Source organism: Drosophila obscura, unplaced genomic scaffold, assembly GCF_018151105.1.
Source record: "Drosophila obscura isolate BZ-5 IFL unplaced genomic scaffold, ASM1815110v1 contig_30, whole genome shotgun sequence".
In the NCBI taxonomy this organism is placed as follows: domain Eukaryota; kingdom Metazoa; phylum Arthropoda; class Insecta; order Diptera; family Drosophilidae; genus Drosophila; species Drosophila obscura.
Genome location: NW_024542818.1, coordinates 303,701 through 319,891, shown reverse-complemented (window position 1 = coordinate 319,891; position 16,191 = coordinate 303,701). Strand labels below are relative to the sequence as shown.

Here is a 16,191-nt window from a genome sequence, read left to right as displayed (position 1 = left end):
CGTGTTGGAACAAAACAGAATTCGCGGCGACCAAAAGCCACGCAGATTGGCCAACAGTTTGTGACCAAATTTAGAAAGCCTACCACCATAAAAAAGAGAGACAGAAAAGTGTGGCAGGCAGCAGAGGCAGAGTTGTTTTTGTTTTATTTGTGTAAATACCAAATGTCACTGGGTTTGTGACTCAAGAGGCAATCAGTCGGTGATGCCTGGCTGCGGGAATGCAAAAAGGCGTTTAATCGGAGTCCATAAATCGTTCAACCGAATCGAATGAGTCATGTTGCCTGCGTGCAGGGCAAGTCCCTTGATCCCCATCCAGAGCGTGTTGCATGTGGCATTCGTTGACCTTCAATTCGGGAGACACTCTTACACGCATTGCCAGTGTCCCTTTGCTGCTGCTGCTACTCCTGCTGCAGCTGCTTCCGAGTATTCCGAGTTGCACGCATCATCGATGCTCATGCTGAATGCTTATGTAACCGAAGTTGAATGACTCCCTGCCCCGTTGCCCTTGTGAAATCTCAGAGATGAAATCAACTATGAAATCCTGCTCTCCACAGCTCTCTTTTTTTCCAGTGTGTTCTTTTTGTGGCATTTCCGGACGTTGCTTTAAATTTTTGTCTTGATTAAAAAAACGCCCAAGTAATGTCCGTAATCCTTAAATGTCATGCTGCAGCTGCTGAAAGGAGAAGTTTGTGGAATGAATGGCCTCCAAGTGAAAGGGAAACGAATGCCCGAATGCCTCACACAGATACGCAGATCCGTAGATACATATACATCCGCTGGAATATCTTTTTGGGTAGCCACAAATTAAACAAGCTGAGATACGATTTACGATTTAATTATATCTTATAATTCGTTGGGAATATTTCTAAGCTTAAACAATGTAAGATTCGCTGGTACGCAGATAAAATTATTACTTCTAGAAGTTCTTGTAGAATTTGTGCCTCCATTCGAACCAATTTTGGATGATGTCACTTGGGTGTTTCATTAAAAATGCATTAGTCAAGTTTTGTATTAATCAAAAGTACCAAACCAAAGGCCTATGACGTGATCTGAAGCTAAAACAGTAGGGAAGTGAGGGCAAATGGGTAGGAAAATATATCTTTTTAAAGAATTTACTTATTTTCACATAATTTCTGAGTTTTTTTTCAAGCTTTTGCATATATTATTTGGGGAGTGTAAAAGACTCCAATTTTACACTTGAACAAAAGCGGATTGAGTAGAAAGAGGTACAGAATTTATTAGTTGATGGAACCTACGAACAAATTAAAATTTTTTTAGAATTTCATTATAATATTTTCACATAGTTTTAATACTTGATTAGCAACCGACCAAGGGGAACTGCAGCATGACGCGCGACTTGTATTAAATGTACGATCTATCTACCTTAATAGTTCATTCTTTTTGTATGTTAACACTCCTACATTTCTTCAAAATCTTTACAAAAGATTCTGCAGCATTATTATACAACTTTCTAAGAAAATATTCATACATAAGATCGCAGCACAGCATCAAATATCTGACACACATTTTCAGACCTCTCTTGGGCCCAACTTTTGACACTTTACAACCGCTCCTGTTAACCGGTCCACTGCCCATTACAAAAATTCGTGAGAATTTCACTTGAGCCAAAAAGAATTTGCGGCCAATTAAAACTCAAGATAATATCAAAGACAAATGACAGTAGAGCCTCATCTGCCAGTCTGCCTGACTGTCTGTCTGTTTGTCGGGAGCAGTGACAGCCCGCAATTGTCGGTGGCATAATCCCCTTGGCCATTGGCCATTGGCCATCTTATCAATGATATCAGACACCCAGAACTTGTTTCTGTTTCTGTCTTGGCCAAGGTAGAGGTTGCTGGTAGTAGCAGCTGCTAACAGACATAAACAAATCATTTGCATACAAATTGTTGCCAAGTCTTTGGAATGGTGGGTGGGGGAGTGGAGAGAACACACATAAAAACTTCATGTATCTGAAATTATAGCTAAAATTTAGATGGATGAGGGCGGGGCTACACAGGTGCTACAGGTGCAGGGGATGTGGAATGAAGGTTAAACATGCCCCGGACAAAACTGCAAACAAATTTCCTTCATGTTGTTGCAATTAATCAAAAGACTTTTGCTGCGACACCAAAACCAGAGATTTAGCCACTTCCTAAGAGGTGGTTCCATATTGTAGTAGTATATACTCGTACTTCCGTTTGGGGTTCGAATTCGATTCGATTTGGGTTTATGGGTGCGAGATACACTTTGACCAGAGCTTAAGCGAGGCTTATGTTGGCCACAAATATTCGCTCAAGTATGTTAAATATTGTTTCAAAATCCAGCCACAGCATTAATACTATAAATATTTATTAATTTATAAGCGGAGGCATTTGTTTGATTTATGAAACCAAATTAAACTCAAACAACAACAAAAGTGAGTCGGGCTCAACCTTTTAGTGGAATTTTGTGGGTTGTTAAAGAGAAGGCCCATATCTGAAAGGTTGCTTTGTGCTTAAAGTCTTTGAAACAGAGCCTTTTTACCGGCTACCTACGTATGTCTCTTGAGATTGTAGCTTGAGATTAGCTTACAGGGGGCAGAGCCAAGGGGCTATAGCAATAGCAGGCAGCACCTACAATTACAATCACAGGCGAGCAATGATGAACATGAGAGACATTTTGCTGTTGCCTTGCGACACAATTTCTGAGCTTTGACTGCAAAGGCGCGGGAGCAGACGGCATTTACTCAAACTCTCACTCTACGCTCTCTCCCTCTCGTTGTTAATTGAAACAGAATCTCTGCCTCTCAGGCAAGCAGACATAATTAGTGTAAGGCAGATGGCAAGCGATAGAGAATGTGTCAAAGTTCCGCTAGTATTTTGGCAATTCCTCTTGCCACACTGCAAACCCACAGGGAATGCTTTTTATTGTGGTTTGTGAATTGTGCATCTCGGAAAACTAAGCTAAGACATCTGTAATTAGTGAAAGGGAGATAGTAAGAGAGGTTGATGTTTGGCCATTTCCGTTTCCATTTTGCAGATCCACAGGGAATGCACAGGGAATGTTGCTTTAAGTGTGTCTTGATGTGTGTGCCTACAGTGGGTCACAAAAATGATAGGATACAATGTAAATACTTACTATTTAATTCGTTCGTATTATAGATCTCGCCTAAGTAAAATGCCAAAGCCATAATAATATCATTAAAACCAATTATAAGCATACCAACCCCAAATTCCATACCCGCTCAAAAGAGCATCAACATCTTAAAACAAAACAAAACCTCTTAAACACCACACCTGCTCTTTAAGATAATTATCAACGATGATTTATCGACGTGCATACCTGGTCTACAGGAAATACCAACCGCAAGAAAAACCTCAAATGGAATTCAAACTGAAGCAAAAATTAAAACCAGTGGCATTGAGGTTTCGCACAAATAAAAACACACATTAATCTTAAAATCTGAAAATAAAGTAAAGATTAGTTCAAAAATTAAGCAGCATTTAAGCGGTGATTTCTGAACACCCGAGCACAGCTCGGGTGTCACGAAAAATTTTACGATCCATTTCAAAAATAAAAGCAAAGAAGAATTAGCATAGAAATAATTCAATTAGTCGCATTTTTGGAGCGCCATTAGCACAAAAACCTTACTTAATATCGGAACATAATAAAAAAAGCTGTGCAAAATCAGAAAAAGCTAAACCATCAAAAAATCAAGAAGAACTACTCGAACTTTTATGATTGGCACACAGCACACAGCACAGACAGACCGCATTCTAATTTTTTGCTAAAATAAAGTTCATTTGGCAAAAAAAAAAATGTATTCTGAGCAAAATGTGCGCATAAATTAGAATACGAATTCGAATTCGTTCCACACTGGTTCGATCGGTTCGATCGGTTCGATGGAGTGTTAATAGGACTTTTCTTTTAGAATTTTAGGCAAGTTTCTTATCTAAGAGTGTTGTGAAATGTATTTTACATACAAGTTATGGTTATTGTCGCTTCAGCTGAAGCTCCTCCCAAGAAACCATATCTAACGATGTGGATCAGCACTATTTTTATGTCCCCCAAAATGTTGTGTGTCCGGATTGGCCACTTGTTTGGGTTTGGGCTTTTGACTTTTGGCCATTTAAAATGATAATATCTCGATAAAGAGAGGCAGAATTATGGTCATTGTGGAGGGATACTGGTTATTGTTGTGTCATATAATATTCTATAACAGACAAGACACTTCTCCCTCGACAGTCTGCCCTCCCTTGTTCTATTTTAGGAGGTAACTGTGTGAAGTTCAAGGAACTTGTTGACGCACGCACATATAATAGACAATATATGCGAAAAAGGTGAGACTTTAAATGCCTAAAAATCAACGGGTGGTCTGACCTAAGCGGCTGATGGATTTGTGGTTAACCAATTGAAAAGAAAAACTTGTTAGAACTTGTTTCACTTTCAAAGAAAGCCTTAAGCTAAAGCAAACTCGTATTCTTACTTTCGTTTTGGCCAAGAACTTTCTTTGCAAGCGAGCAAAAACCGAACAGGAATATTTCAAAAGATATCTTTCCGCTTTCGGATGCTCATTGAAATTCATTCAACTTCCAGCCATTTGGAAATGTTTCAACTTATTGGGATGCATATATTAATGGATTGAAACTTGCTTTTGGCAGACAGACACTAACTATAATCCCCCCAAACCCCAAACGCCAAACAAAATCCTTGCTTAATCTTGTTTAAAATACATTCTGAAAAAATACCCATCCAAAAACAAGAATTCAAATAAAAACGCCATTAATTATGTACGTCAGCAAATGAGAGACATTCTCCTGTTCTGATCTTTAGGATCTATGTGTGGCGGACCATAAAAGGAAACCTTTTAGGCGATTGATTAAAGCGGACAAGTTAATCTAGTAGCCGCCGGCAGTAGTCGCTCCTAATGGGCCTCTCCTTACCCTGAACCAATTTGTGTAAATTGACATTCAAATGTCGTTCTATTTCGCAAATACAATGATGCCCAAAAATGTCTACAAACTTTTTAATGACCTTCGCGCGCGGCAGACTCAATCAATATTTATAGATTACCAGCAGAAGCAGCCACCAAGACAAGGCAATAAGTGGATTTTTAGAGGAAAGTTTGCTTTGCTTTGCGTGTGGCACAAACAATAATCAATCTAATGGTCCATCTGTCCATTGCTCATATTTATTATAAAAGAGTTTATTTTTAAGAGTTTTGCGTAATCGCAGGCGCATACTCTCGGTTTCGATTTAAGGTTTTTCTCATCAAATACCAAACAAAAAAAAAATAAACGAAATACCATCGAAAGTCTTAACTCTTAATTTCAATGTAGAGGCTGGTTACGCGTTCATTGACGTTCGATTTTGATTGAATATATTATGCAAAATGTTGGCAATTAATCTCTGGGGCCATCGAGCAGCCGCAGCCGCCTAAGAACAGGTCTATTGCCTTTTGTTAATGAAGCAGCAGAAGCAGCAGCAGCCATCGGTTCTGTCGGTTTTTGGAAATTAACTTTTTTAGATTCTCGTTCTTCGTCGTAGCATTGATGTTCTCAACTGTACGTCTGGTATCGTATTGTATCTACTATACTATCGTATGTGGATAGATAGCAGCATTTTATGCAAATGGAAAATCTTGAAACATCTTTGAAACGAAATTAAGCAAAAATTTATTCTGTCTTCTGTTTCTTTTTTTTTTTGTTTTTGTTGCTGAATTTATTTATATATTAATTTTAATTTATTTGCTTAAATGTATATCTCTTTAGATAACTATATATATATATTATAATGCCTACATATTTGTGTTATAATCTTCCGTATTTCGGACAATTCGGAAGATTGTTCATGCTAATTCCCCATGATATAACGAATCTTAAATCAAATTTAATTACAAGACTGCTCCAAAATGCGGAGGGGATTTATCAACTGTAGCCTGTCCATCAACCCTGGGGTGCCAAGTAAATCCGAGCAAACAGCTCGACAATTTTCACACACAGTTTAAGTTTAGTTAAAGCCGCAAAGTTCTTAATCCGTTCCGTGTAATAACTGAACTAAGCGGCTCTATGTTTGTCATGCTAACGGCATGTGAGGTCATCATACAGAGAGTGAGAGAGAGAGAGATAGATACATACAACATGCCTCTATATACAGGGGGGATTGGTATTGCCATAATAAAATCCGTAAATAAATTTGCGTTTAGCACATATTTTTGTGCAGTCTTAGCAGGCCAGCCAGCCCCAAGGCTGCGATTGAGTCAGTCAGTCATGAGACAGGCATCCGGTTTGCTTTGAATTTGTTTTGTGCTAATCAGATCTGTAGCGATTACCCATCCATCCATCCATCCATCCATCCATCCATCAATCCCAACTGTATTCAGCCCGATTTCACGCCTCAAAAAGTCCTCACGAAGTTTGTCAAAATATATATCTCTCTTTCTCTCTCTCTCTGTGTTTCAGTCGCTTCCTTTCCATACTGTCTTTGCCATGTCAGGTCACAAATATGTGGGTGTGTGTGTAGTCCATAACTCTCGCTTAATTATGCCTTTATAAGTCAGCGGGGTATATTAATATATTTCAATTTGTTATGGTTACTATTTAAAAGAGTTTTTAAGTGATTGCATGAACCGCTGGCCAGATGTGTTGACAAAATGATCTAATACTCGTAGTTTTGTTAGCACTCTTTTGTTTTTCGAAAGGCCAAAAAGAGCCTTCAAAATATCAAATACGAATATTGAACGAGTATTTCTTTGGGAGTTAAATGAACAATTAATCAACTGGAGTGGAGGATGTCACAGAGCGATCTTTGAGGCCTTTAAAATATTACATTTTAAGCGGCTGGCTGTAATCTGACTAATGAGAATAATCAAAGTGGTATTATAATATATTATATTTATTATATTTTTTATTTATTATATTTATATTGGTTTTCGATATGGGCTTTGATTGTACCTCAGAGAAAGAAGTATATGTAATATCAATTACTTAAAAAAAAAACTATTAAAACAAAGAGAATGTTTTGGACTTATTTTTATTATTTATCTAGTATAAGGATATATAGAAGGACTCTGAGAACAATTAGGCACAGAAAAACGCTTTGAAACGGCTATAGGTTTGATATTTGCAGCAAATACTGGGCGTATCAATTAAATTCCTACATATTGATTTCCCTATTTTAATCATATTGCATTTCTGCTCTCATCTTGACGTTTTTCATTCACAATTTCCCAATTTAATGACATGAAAACCTGACTTCAAAATGGTTTGGCTTGACAGACAGACACATGGCACTGGCCCCCGCCCCACACACGTCATAATCTGATGCCATATCAATTGTTACTCCAGACAACCGATGCATATCCATGCATAGCGATGCATTGCCTCAGAAGCTGCGCGCTACACCCGTACAAAAGATTTTGATTTTTCCCAAAATGTGCAGCGCCATGGGAAAAGCAAAACTTCATTGTTTGCCTCCACTCATCCACTCTTGGGGTCCGGGTCCGCCTTGAACTCGCACGCATGGCAATGCAACTCAGAGAGTTGCATTCAAATATTGTTATTATTTTATTTTGTATACAATAAAAACTTTATTCGCTTTGTACATCAAAAATGTTACACATATTATTGTATATGGGATGGGGTCAGGGGGTTGGGCGTGTTTTGTATAAAGATGGTTCGTTTTTTGTTTAATACATTGCTAAATACATATGCAAAACAGTGCATTGGAAATTGAAAAAAACACTAATACATATACGTACATATATGTATACATATAGATTTATATTCAAAAATATTCGAGTATAAAAGGGATGAATTCTTCTATTCACTTTGTTTCTTACAAGTTATTGGACGTTTTTGCTTAGGTTTGTTTTTGTTGTTTTTGTGTTGTCTGGGTTCTTAACTAAGGCACTTTCATAGCAGAAGTTTATGCAATTCAAATGGGTTGGTGGGGGGGAAGAAGGGTTTTGTGTCGCAGGTCTGTGTGTGGATCAGGTAGTCGAATCTAATAGTAATATGTATGTATGTATTTTAAGCGCTATAAACTATACCAAAAAAGCTTCTCTAATTAAGGCACGAGTGTAATATTTCGTTGCTAGTTCAGACAGAGCTCTGCGACTTTACAGCAAGGTGTAGTGTACTATGTATGTGAGTGAAGGGGGTGGCAATTGCGGGTACGGGCTACGGGCTGTGTGCGCGGGCGTTAATTGAGCGACAAAGTTTGATATGCAAATTGTCATATACTCTACACATAAATAAATGAGTCACTTTTGTTTGAGCTTCTTTGCATAAATACTGCCGAAGGAAGAAGATTTCATTGCGGATACATTCAGTCTTCATTTAGAACTTTTTGTTATCGTCTTCGTCGTCGTCGGATTGGATGGATGATTCATAAGTACCATAAAACTGAAAGTTTCTTCTGATGTGATGTGCTGGGTTATAGGGTATTCGACGACAGTCTGTCGTCGTCGTCTGGCAATTGCATAAACATTTCCAACTAAAAAAAAAACTATATTTAATTATTATGGTGAGAATTCTTCGTAGAAGTTTGTGTGTGTCGTGGGGACGGAATGTTGTTGCTGTTGTTGCTGCGGACGCTACTGCTGCTACTGCTACTGCTGCTTGTTGCTAAAAGACAAAGAAGGTTAAGCGTCTGTGTCCATGGCTTAGATATCCCCACCCCCACTTACCCGTAACTATCCGCGGACCAACTCGAATCGAGTCTGCGACTCTTTGAACTGCAAACGCTTGCGTTGCTGCACATGCGCTTCGCTGAGGAACAATGTGGCCGCCACCAGGGTCAGCACGGTGCCCACACAGGCCAGGATGAAGGACCAGCCGAACCAGTTGTTTGCATGCTCCGGCATCCAGCCATTCCGATTGCCAAAGCCGGCAAACACAATGACGGCAATGGCTGCACAGACGCCAGCGCCGAGCAGTACATAGCCAACGGATCGGATCAGTGTGATGAAGTGCTTCTGGTCGGGTCCGGCGCACAGGAAGAACACCAGCACACCAATGGCACTCAGCAGCATGCCAATGAAGGCGAGCGTGTAGAAGAACTGTGTGGCAATCATGAAGGCTGGCAGCAGGAATCCGCGTATCTCGTCGTAGCCCGTGGTAAATGGGTCATACACCCAGCGACATCCCACAAAGAACCGTCGCTGGCTATCGTCGTTGACATCTGGGAGCGAACGGAAGCAGTGCACCCACAAGCCCAGGCGATCCAACTTGGCGCCCGTAATGCGGTAATCGCTGACCAGCCAACTGGGCGTTGCAAAGGCAATGGCGATGAAGGCGAAGGCAAAGATGAAGACGCCAACGCCACAGCTGCCGGAGAGGGTGCGTCGCTTCATGTTGACGGTGTGCTGCTGCTGATGCTGCTGCTGTGGGTGTGTGGGCAGATGCTCCTGGGAATCCTCGCGTGCAAAATGAGACGACTTTTGCATGCTTTGTATGGGAATTTTTGTATTAATTTCGCTGATTTCGATGGAATGTTTGTTTGGTTGGGCTTTGGGTGTGGACTAGGGATGGGATGTGTTGACAATAATTAGCTATCGATAGCGCTAGCGCAGAGTTGCATCTGCGATGCTGTTAACATGTGCGCTTAACAGTACACTGTTAACATAAGCTGTTGAGCTGCTGGCGCCGCCACATTTATTTACTAAAAATTTAAATATTTCGACTTTATGCAGTCCCAAACATATGCAAATTAATAAACGGATATCTCGTTAAAATCTCCAGCTAAATGTGTGTGAAATTTTGCGCTCTCTACGACTCATAATTGATAAACCAAGTTAATTTTGGTAAAATTAAAATATAATCTGGATTATATTCTTCGTTAAAAGACTTACAACTAGAAGGCCTGTCCAATGTAAATGCTAAAATGTGCGTCTGGAAGACATTAATCTCGCCATTCTACTCTCCCTCTCTCTAATTCAAGGCAGCCACCGACTTTTGAGCGGCATCATCCAAGTCACTGGCCGTTTGAATGGGCAGTCCCGAGTTCTTTAGGATCTCGCGTGCCTTGTCCACATTCGTGCCCTCCAGTCTGACAACCAGGGGCACGTTCAGCTTCAGCTTCTTGGAGGCAGCCACAATGCCATTGGCAATGGTGGCACAGTTGACGATGCCTCCGAAAACATTCACCAGAATTCCCTTCACTTTCGGATCGGCTGTGAGGATCTCAAAGGCCTTGGCCACCTGAGCCTCATTGACGCCGCCGCCAACGTCCAAAAAGTTGGCCGGTGAGCCGCCATTCAGCTGAATGATGTCCATGGTGGCCATGGCCAAACCAGCGCCATTCACCAGACAGCCAATATTTCCATCCATTGCCACATAGTTGAGGTTGTATTTGGCCGCCTCGACCTCACGGGGATCGGCCTCCTCCTCGGTGACGTCCATGGCAAAGATATCCTTCTGCCGGAACTGGGCGTTGTCGTCAAAGTTCAGCTTGGCATCCACCGAGATCACCTCGCCCTTGTCCGTCTCCGCCAGTGGATTGATCTCAATCTGCACGGCATCCACAGACTTGAAGAGAGTGTACAGCTTCTGGATCTCCGCGGCGCAACGCTTGACGGTGTCGCCCTTGAACTCCAGAAATTTGGCCACCTCTATGAGCGTGGCCTCTGGTATCGGCTTGCCAATGTCCAGGGGCACAGTGAGGAGCTTCTCGGGCGTCTCCGCGGCCACCGCCTCAATGTCCATGCCCCCAGCCGGCGAGGCAATCAGCACGGGTCCATTGTGTTCGCGATCCAGCAAGATGCAGAGATAAGTCTCTCGTGTGATGTTTACGCTGCGAGCGACCATCACTTTGTTGACCAGAATACCCGATTTCGGTGTCTGTTTGGTTATCAGTCGATGGCCGATCATCTGTTTGCTCAGCGAGAGCACATCGCTCTTGCTGCCGAAACGAAGCGAAGCGAATCCGAATAAAGACAGAGAGAGAGAGTGGAAAAAGGTCAATTAATCGTGTTATCTGCCGCTGCCGCATCCATATCTTACTTTGAGGTTATGTGGACGCCTCCCTTGAAGCCATTGTCGAATGTTCCCTTGCCACGGCCGCCGGCCAGTATCTGCGCCTTCACCACATACTCGGGACACTCTGCACACGATTAATTAACAGCCAATTAATGCAGTGATTACATAAACGTCGACCGGTTCTTGTGGGCCTTACCGAAAGTCTTGACAACATCCGCATCGGCTTTGGAGTTATCCAAGACCTTGAATTGCTGGATGGCCACGCCGTACTTCTGCAGCAGATCCTTGCTCTGGAACTCCAGGAGATTCAGCTGACGCACCTGCTGCTGCAGCACCAGCGGATTCTACATCGTGGGTGATAAAAACAAAGAAGACAAAGGTCAACTCTCATTTTCTTCGGTTTTGGTACTTGAACAGATGTTGGGGCGCCGGGGGGAAACCTTATGAACGAGCTGGCGTGTGCAGGCGGCTGCTTTCATCAGGAACGACATCTTGGGCTGCACTGGGAAGGCACTCGCTACGACGGATAATTTAATTCAATTAAATTTTATGGCGCAGCGCACTCTTTTGGCGAATTTATATTGTTTAAAAAAACGTAGCCGCCAGCGCCGTTGTTGCTTATCACCAGAATGCGAGGCTGTAGCGCTGCTGTTACCATAACAGAGCACTGTTAGCAGTGCAGTGACTGTCCAGTGCAGCCCTGGTCGTGGAACAGCTGTTTTTGTGTACTTTTTTCACGTTATCTCTCTGGGTACGGAGAATGACGAATAAACCGCATTTATATGTTTAACGCGAGCGAGATGGCACCCAAAACCACAATACCGCCTGTGCTGGTTGCTTTTGCCGGCCAGGGGACACTGCCGGGGATACCCATCATCACCTCGGTGACATGCTGCTTCATTTTGGCCGTGCTCTATGTGGGCAGCCTCTACGTGTGGAGCACAAAACATAATCGGGACCATCCGGCGACCATTAAGCGACGCTTCGCCAGCGTCTCGGTGGTGATGCTATTTGCCCCGTTCTTTGTGTGGTACTTCTCATCGCCGGAGCTGCTCAGCGAAGAGTCCTTTGCGACGTTGCTTGGCTTTCGCTCGGAGGGCTTGTGGCAGGCTGTGGTGATACCCTATGGCCTGACAATGCTGCTGTTCATGGGACCCATCTTTGTGAACTGCCAGAACGAGTCGATTGGTTCCTACTTTGGTATGTTCTGGGACACAAACCGCCATGTGGCTGGGTCTTCTCACCTTTGTTCGGCTCTCTCTATCTATCTTCTAGATGTGGACTACTGGCGCGGTTGCATCCACAACATCATTTGGGTGCGCAATCATGTGATGGCACCGCTCAGCGAGGAGTTTGTGTTCCGTGCCTGCATGATGCCGCTGATCCTGCAGAGCTTTTCGCCGGTGACGGCTGTGTTTATAACGCCGCTCTTCTTTGGCGTCGCCCATCTGCATCACATCGCCGAGCGACTGAGTCTGGGCGTGGAGCTGAGCACCGCCCTGCTGATCGGGCTGTTCCAGTTCATCTACACCACCCTGTTTGGGTTCTATTCGGCATTTCTGTTCGCCCGCACTGGCCATATAGTGGCGCCGTTTCTCGTCCATGCATTTTGCAATCACATGGGTCTTCCGGACTTGCAAGATCTCTGGCAGCAGGATTTGTGGCGGCGTGTGCTGGCCGTCGTCCTGTATATAGTTGGCCTGGCAGGCTGGATCCTCCTGCTGCCCATTGCCACCAATCCCTCCATCTATGGGAATACGCTCTACTGGAATGTGTCGTAGGATTGTTAATGTGTGAAGTTGATAGCTAAATTATTTTGTGTTTTCTGACTGTGGCCATAGAATGACAAGCGCGCTCATCTGTACTTATGTATCATGTTTAGATATTAATTGCATATCAAACAAAACGCAGACCTATATATAAATATACATATATATATATCGACATGTCTTCCGTGCAATTTAAACAAATAAAAAATAAAATAAATAAATCATCAAGTTTTAATCAAGTTCCAATCTATTTTTATTAAGGTACTTTTCAAAATGACCGCCAAACTCCATTCAGTGCACAAAAATTCCGAAATTTTTCGGTAATTAAAGGAACTAGGGTATATCGTATATAGTATAAACTCATAGCTGAAACCTGGTTGACCAGCAACAATGACGTCACATTCCGGTAGACACTTACTTTGGCCGGTTTTGTTTGAACCTTACTATGTAAACAATCCAATAAAAAGAAGTTCTAAAAACTAGCCAGTCTTGTACAAAATTTATTGATGAGTTGCATAAAATTATTTGTTTAGGGCTGAGAGTCCCAGCTAGCTAGTAATATTAAACGGAATATCAAATTCGAGGAATATCAACGTTGAATGTTTTGAAAAAAACAATCGATACTATCGTGATAGTATCGGGCTCAAATAATTATTAAAAAACCATTGAAACCTTTTAGGAACTTGTCCATTGTAAAAATTAGTTGCCACCTGTCGATTTTTTTACGAATGTGTCTCAGTATTTCATAGCAGCCAATCCAAACATATCAAAAGCGCAACGACTGTAGCTCGATACTATCCTGATAGTCGCAAAACCGTCGATAGTAGAGGCTAGCAGTACAATATCGATACTATCGATAGAGCCCTCGATGGTTTGACACCTCTAACATGCATTATTCGGGCAAAATATGCGATAATTATAAAGAAACGAACAGCAGGAGCCGACTCAATTAGCCAAAAACGCTAGGAACACGGAGTGCAACCGGAGGAGAGGCCAACACACACAGGATCAGCGAGCGAGCGAGAGAGAGAGAGAGTGACTGTAAGGCGTTGTTGTCTCTGGTTGCTTTGGGCCCAGGACAACCAGTCGAGATAGTAATTATAGAACGATTAACTAAGCCTCGCCCCCTTTTCTTACTTGCAACGCACTGCAGCCACGTCAACGCTGCTGGCCGGGAACACTCATCCACGCACCCCAGACACGGAAAACACTGTCACTGTCGGCCACATCACATACACGATGTATTGCCTGCAATGCCTGCTGCCGGTGCTCCTCATACCCAAGCCCACGAATCCAGCACTAATGGAGACGCATGTGATGTTCATAGTGCTGTATCTGGTGGGCTTCTTTCTGGAGCGTAAGCCCTGCACCATCTGCAGCCTGGTCTTTATCACCGCCGTTTCGCTGATCTGCTACAGCGGCGTGGGCAACTGCATCTTCTGGGGCAACTGTGAGGGGCATCAGTGTGAGAATGGCTAGAGTAGAACAACCCAAGTGTTGTCGGAGCAGCAGAGTAGTAGTAGAAGTAGGCAACGAAATAGAATTGGTGTGGAATGCAACAGGAGGAGGAGGACGAAAAAGAGGAGTGCTAATCATAATAATAATTATTATAACATGAATTTACGTTCGCGTTGTTACAGCTTTACATCCTAACGAAAACGGAAAACGAAACAAAGCGAAAGAAGATAATTTTGCACAAAAATACAAAAACTGAAAAATCGGTGATACATGAGTGAGTGAGTCCGACCAGACGGCGGTGTAGACAAGGAGGAGGAGGAGGAGGATTATAGAATGTTGTTCTGTGTGTTGTATTTCATTTATAATCAACTGTTGCCCCAACCACCCCCAACCCCTCCCCGAAAGAAACATCTGTCATTCTTTAAATGTTAGTCATTCTGCAAAAAATGTGTTTGTGTTTTTTTTAAGGCTTAGACGAAACGAATTTAATTTCGAAATGTTTTTACCAAGAGCGCCACAAACAAAACAAAAAATCGTATTGTACATCACGTAACCAGCCCAAAACCCATCCCACCCCATTCCCCCCACTCGTCAATGCAACTTAAAATTAGTCATAAATACTTTATATATATAAATACATATATACACTTAAAGCTAATTATACAAATACAAAACAAAAAGGATAATTGTAAAGATAAAGTACTGTACTGGTCTGAGCCAAAGGAAGCTGCTGCTGACATCGGTTGTTGTCCGCCACCACCCCCCTTGTTGTCCATGTCTTGTGTGCACATTGCAAATTGTATATACCGGATATAATATCTTACACACTGATTATTATATATTTATATATACACATAACTGATAAATATATATGTATGTATATTCTTAACGGACTAAAAAAATGACAAATGTTTGTCATATATGATTTTGAGCCGCGAATGAGAACAGAAACAGCAAGCATGTCTAGAAACATAGAGAAATAAAATATATAAATGATGCTATTAGTTTAAAAAATATTATTTGGGGCTATAGTACAGATATAGACACGCACACGCTATTGGGTTTGATGTTTGATTGCATTTCAAACGAAATATACTAAGAAACTTCTCAGAAGTATATCTTTGTTTGATAAAAGAATTATTACTTACTGGACTTCAGGAACCTTATTGAAGAATTCATATGACTTGTTTATCCTTTGATTAAAGTTATTTTTGCGCTCTATTAGAGAACGTAGGCCTCAACAGAAATGAAGGGAACTTTGACATTGCATCCGTTCCTGGTAAATAATTCAACATCTATCGCTGTATTGAAATTCCTTTTTTTTTTCAACCATTATAAGTAGGATGCATTTTAAATTGCTATGCCAATAGTCCAAGGAAAAAAATATACAATAGCGGACATTGAAATGTGGACACTCAAAAGTGGACACTTTTTTCTGTTTTATAAAGTTTTGGTATGTTTCCAAAGAAAAAAAATTATTTAACTAAGTAAACAATTTAAATACCCAAGGAAACACTCCAAAAGTTAGAACACAAATGTCCTTGTTTTCGAAAGAATCCTTAAATAAAAAATTATTCACTTTTTCATACAATTTTCATATATACAAAAAAAAATTCATTACAAATTTTTGGTAAGGAAAAACAAAATTTATTTTATTGCATTTAAGAACACGACTATTAGAAAATACAAAAATTTGTTATATTAATATTTAGTTGAACCTCCTCTATTTTTTATAACCAGTTTTATGCGTGATGGCTGGAATCTATTACATTCCTGATGATTTCGATTGTAATATATTCATTCCACACTTTTTCAATTATCATATCCAATTCTGACAATGTTTTGGGTCTCTGCTTCGTAATGAAAACCTTCATAGCGTGCCAAAGGTTTTCGATCGGGTTGAGATCAGGACTATTTCTTGGCTACTCCAACGTCGAAATTCCCATTTCTTTTAAATAATGTATTATTGAAACTGGTTTTTATTTCTTTTCAAAATATTCTACATGAAA

The 16,191-nt window shown here is 41.3% G+C and overlaps 4 protein-coding genes across 5 annotated transcripts; 2 read left to right on the top strand and 2 right to left on the bottom strand.

Moving 5' to 3' along the window:
* Nucleotides 1-7,539: 7,539 nt before the first annotated feature.
* LOC111081854 lies at nt 7,540-9,517 on the bottom strand. Its single transcript, XM_022378008.2, has 2 exons — nt 8,666-9,517; nt 7,540-8,603 (listed from the first exon to the last, which is right to left on the bottom strand). Exon 1 carries the CDS (start codon nt 9,422-9,424, stop codon nt 8,672-8,674), a length of 753 nt encoding a protein of 250 aa, XP_022233700.2. The 5' UTR covers nt 9,425-9,517; the 3' UTR covers nt 7,540-8,603; nt 8,666-8,671.
* Nucleotides 9,518-9,776: 259 nt separating this feature from the next.
* On the bottom strand, nt 9,777-11,594 carry LOC111074346 (succinate--CoA ligase [GDP-forming] subunit beta, mitochondrial). Its single transcript, XM_022367087.2, has 4 exons — nt 11,396-11,594; nt 11,152-11,299; nt 10,980-11,079; nt 9,777-10,878 (listed from the first exon to the last, which is right to left on the bottom strand). Exons 1-4 carry the CDS (start codon nt 11,444-11,446, stop codon nt 9,909-9,911), a joined length of 1,269 nt encoding a protein of 422 aa, XP_022222779.1. The 5' UTR covers nt 11,447-11,594; the 3' UTR covers nt 9,777-9,908.
* Nucleotides 11,595-11,651: 57 nt separating this feature from the next.
* On the top strand, nt 11,652-12,910 carry LOC111074347 (CAAX prenyl protease 2). The gene is made up of 2 exons (XM_022367088.2): nt 11,652-12,155; nt 12,231-12,910. Exons 1-2 carry the CDS (start codon nt 11,738-11,740, stop codon nt 12,734-12,736), a joined length of 924 nt encoding a protein of 307 aa, XP_022222780.2. The 5' UTR covers nt 11,652-11,737; the 3' UTR covers nt 12,737-12,910.
* Nucleotides 12,911-13,734: 824 nt separating this feature from the next.
* LOC111074328 (bladder cancer-associated protein) lies at nt 13,735-15,178 on the top strand. Of its 2 annotated transcripts, none has more exons than XM_041594577.1 (2): nt 13,735-13,765; nt 13,878-15,178. In XM_041594577.1, the coding sequence occupies exon 2, from the start codon at nt 13,964-13,966 to the stop codon at nt 14,201-14,203; it is 240 nt and encodes a 79-aa protein (XP_041450511.1). In that variant the 5' UTR covers nt 13,735-13,765; nt 13,878-13,963; the 3' UTR covers nt 14,204-15,178. The 2 variants fall into 2 exon arrangements, with proteins under 2 accessions (XP_041450511.1, XP_022222757.1); XM_022367065.2 differs by having other exon boundaries at nt 13,736-13,818.
* The last annotated feature ends 1,013 nt before the right edge of the window (nt 15,179-16,191 follow it).

Bases quoted from the DNA above. Each gene is read 5' to 3' on its own strand.
- LOC111081854 (XM_022378008.2), bottom strand. From the start codon at position 9,424: ATGCAAAAGTCGTCTCATTTTGCACGCGAGGATTCCCAGGAGCATCTG.
- LOC111074346 (XM_022367087.2), bottom strand. From the start codon at position 11,446: ATGTCGTTCCTGATGAAAGCAGCCGCCTGCACACGCCAGCTCGTTCAT. The intron at 11,080-11,151 runs GTAAGGCCCACA...AATCGTGTGCAG, and splicing joins GGATGTTGTCAAGACTTTCG to AGTGTCCCGAGTATGTGGTG. The intron at 10,879-10,979 runs GTAAGATATGGA...TCGTTTCGGCAG, and splicing joins GGCGTCCACATAACCTCAAA to CAAGAGCGATGTGCTCTCGC.
- LOC111074347 (XM_022367088.2), top strand. From the start codon at position 11,738: ATGTTTAACGCGAGCGAGATGGCACCCAAAACCACAATACCGCCTGTG. The intron at 12,156-12,230 runs GTATGTTCTGGG...TCTATCTTCTAG, and splicing joins GTCGATTGGTTCCTACTTTG to ATGTGGACTACTGGCGCGGT.
- LOC111074328 (XM_041594577.1), top strand. From the start codon at position 13,964: ATGTATTGCCTGCAATGCCTGCTGCCGGTGCTCCTCATACCCAAGCCC.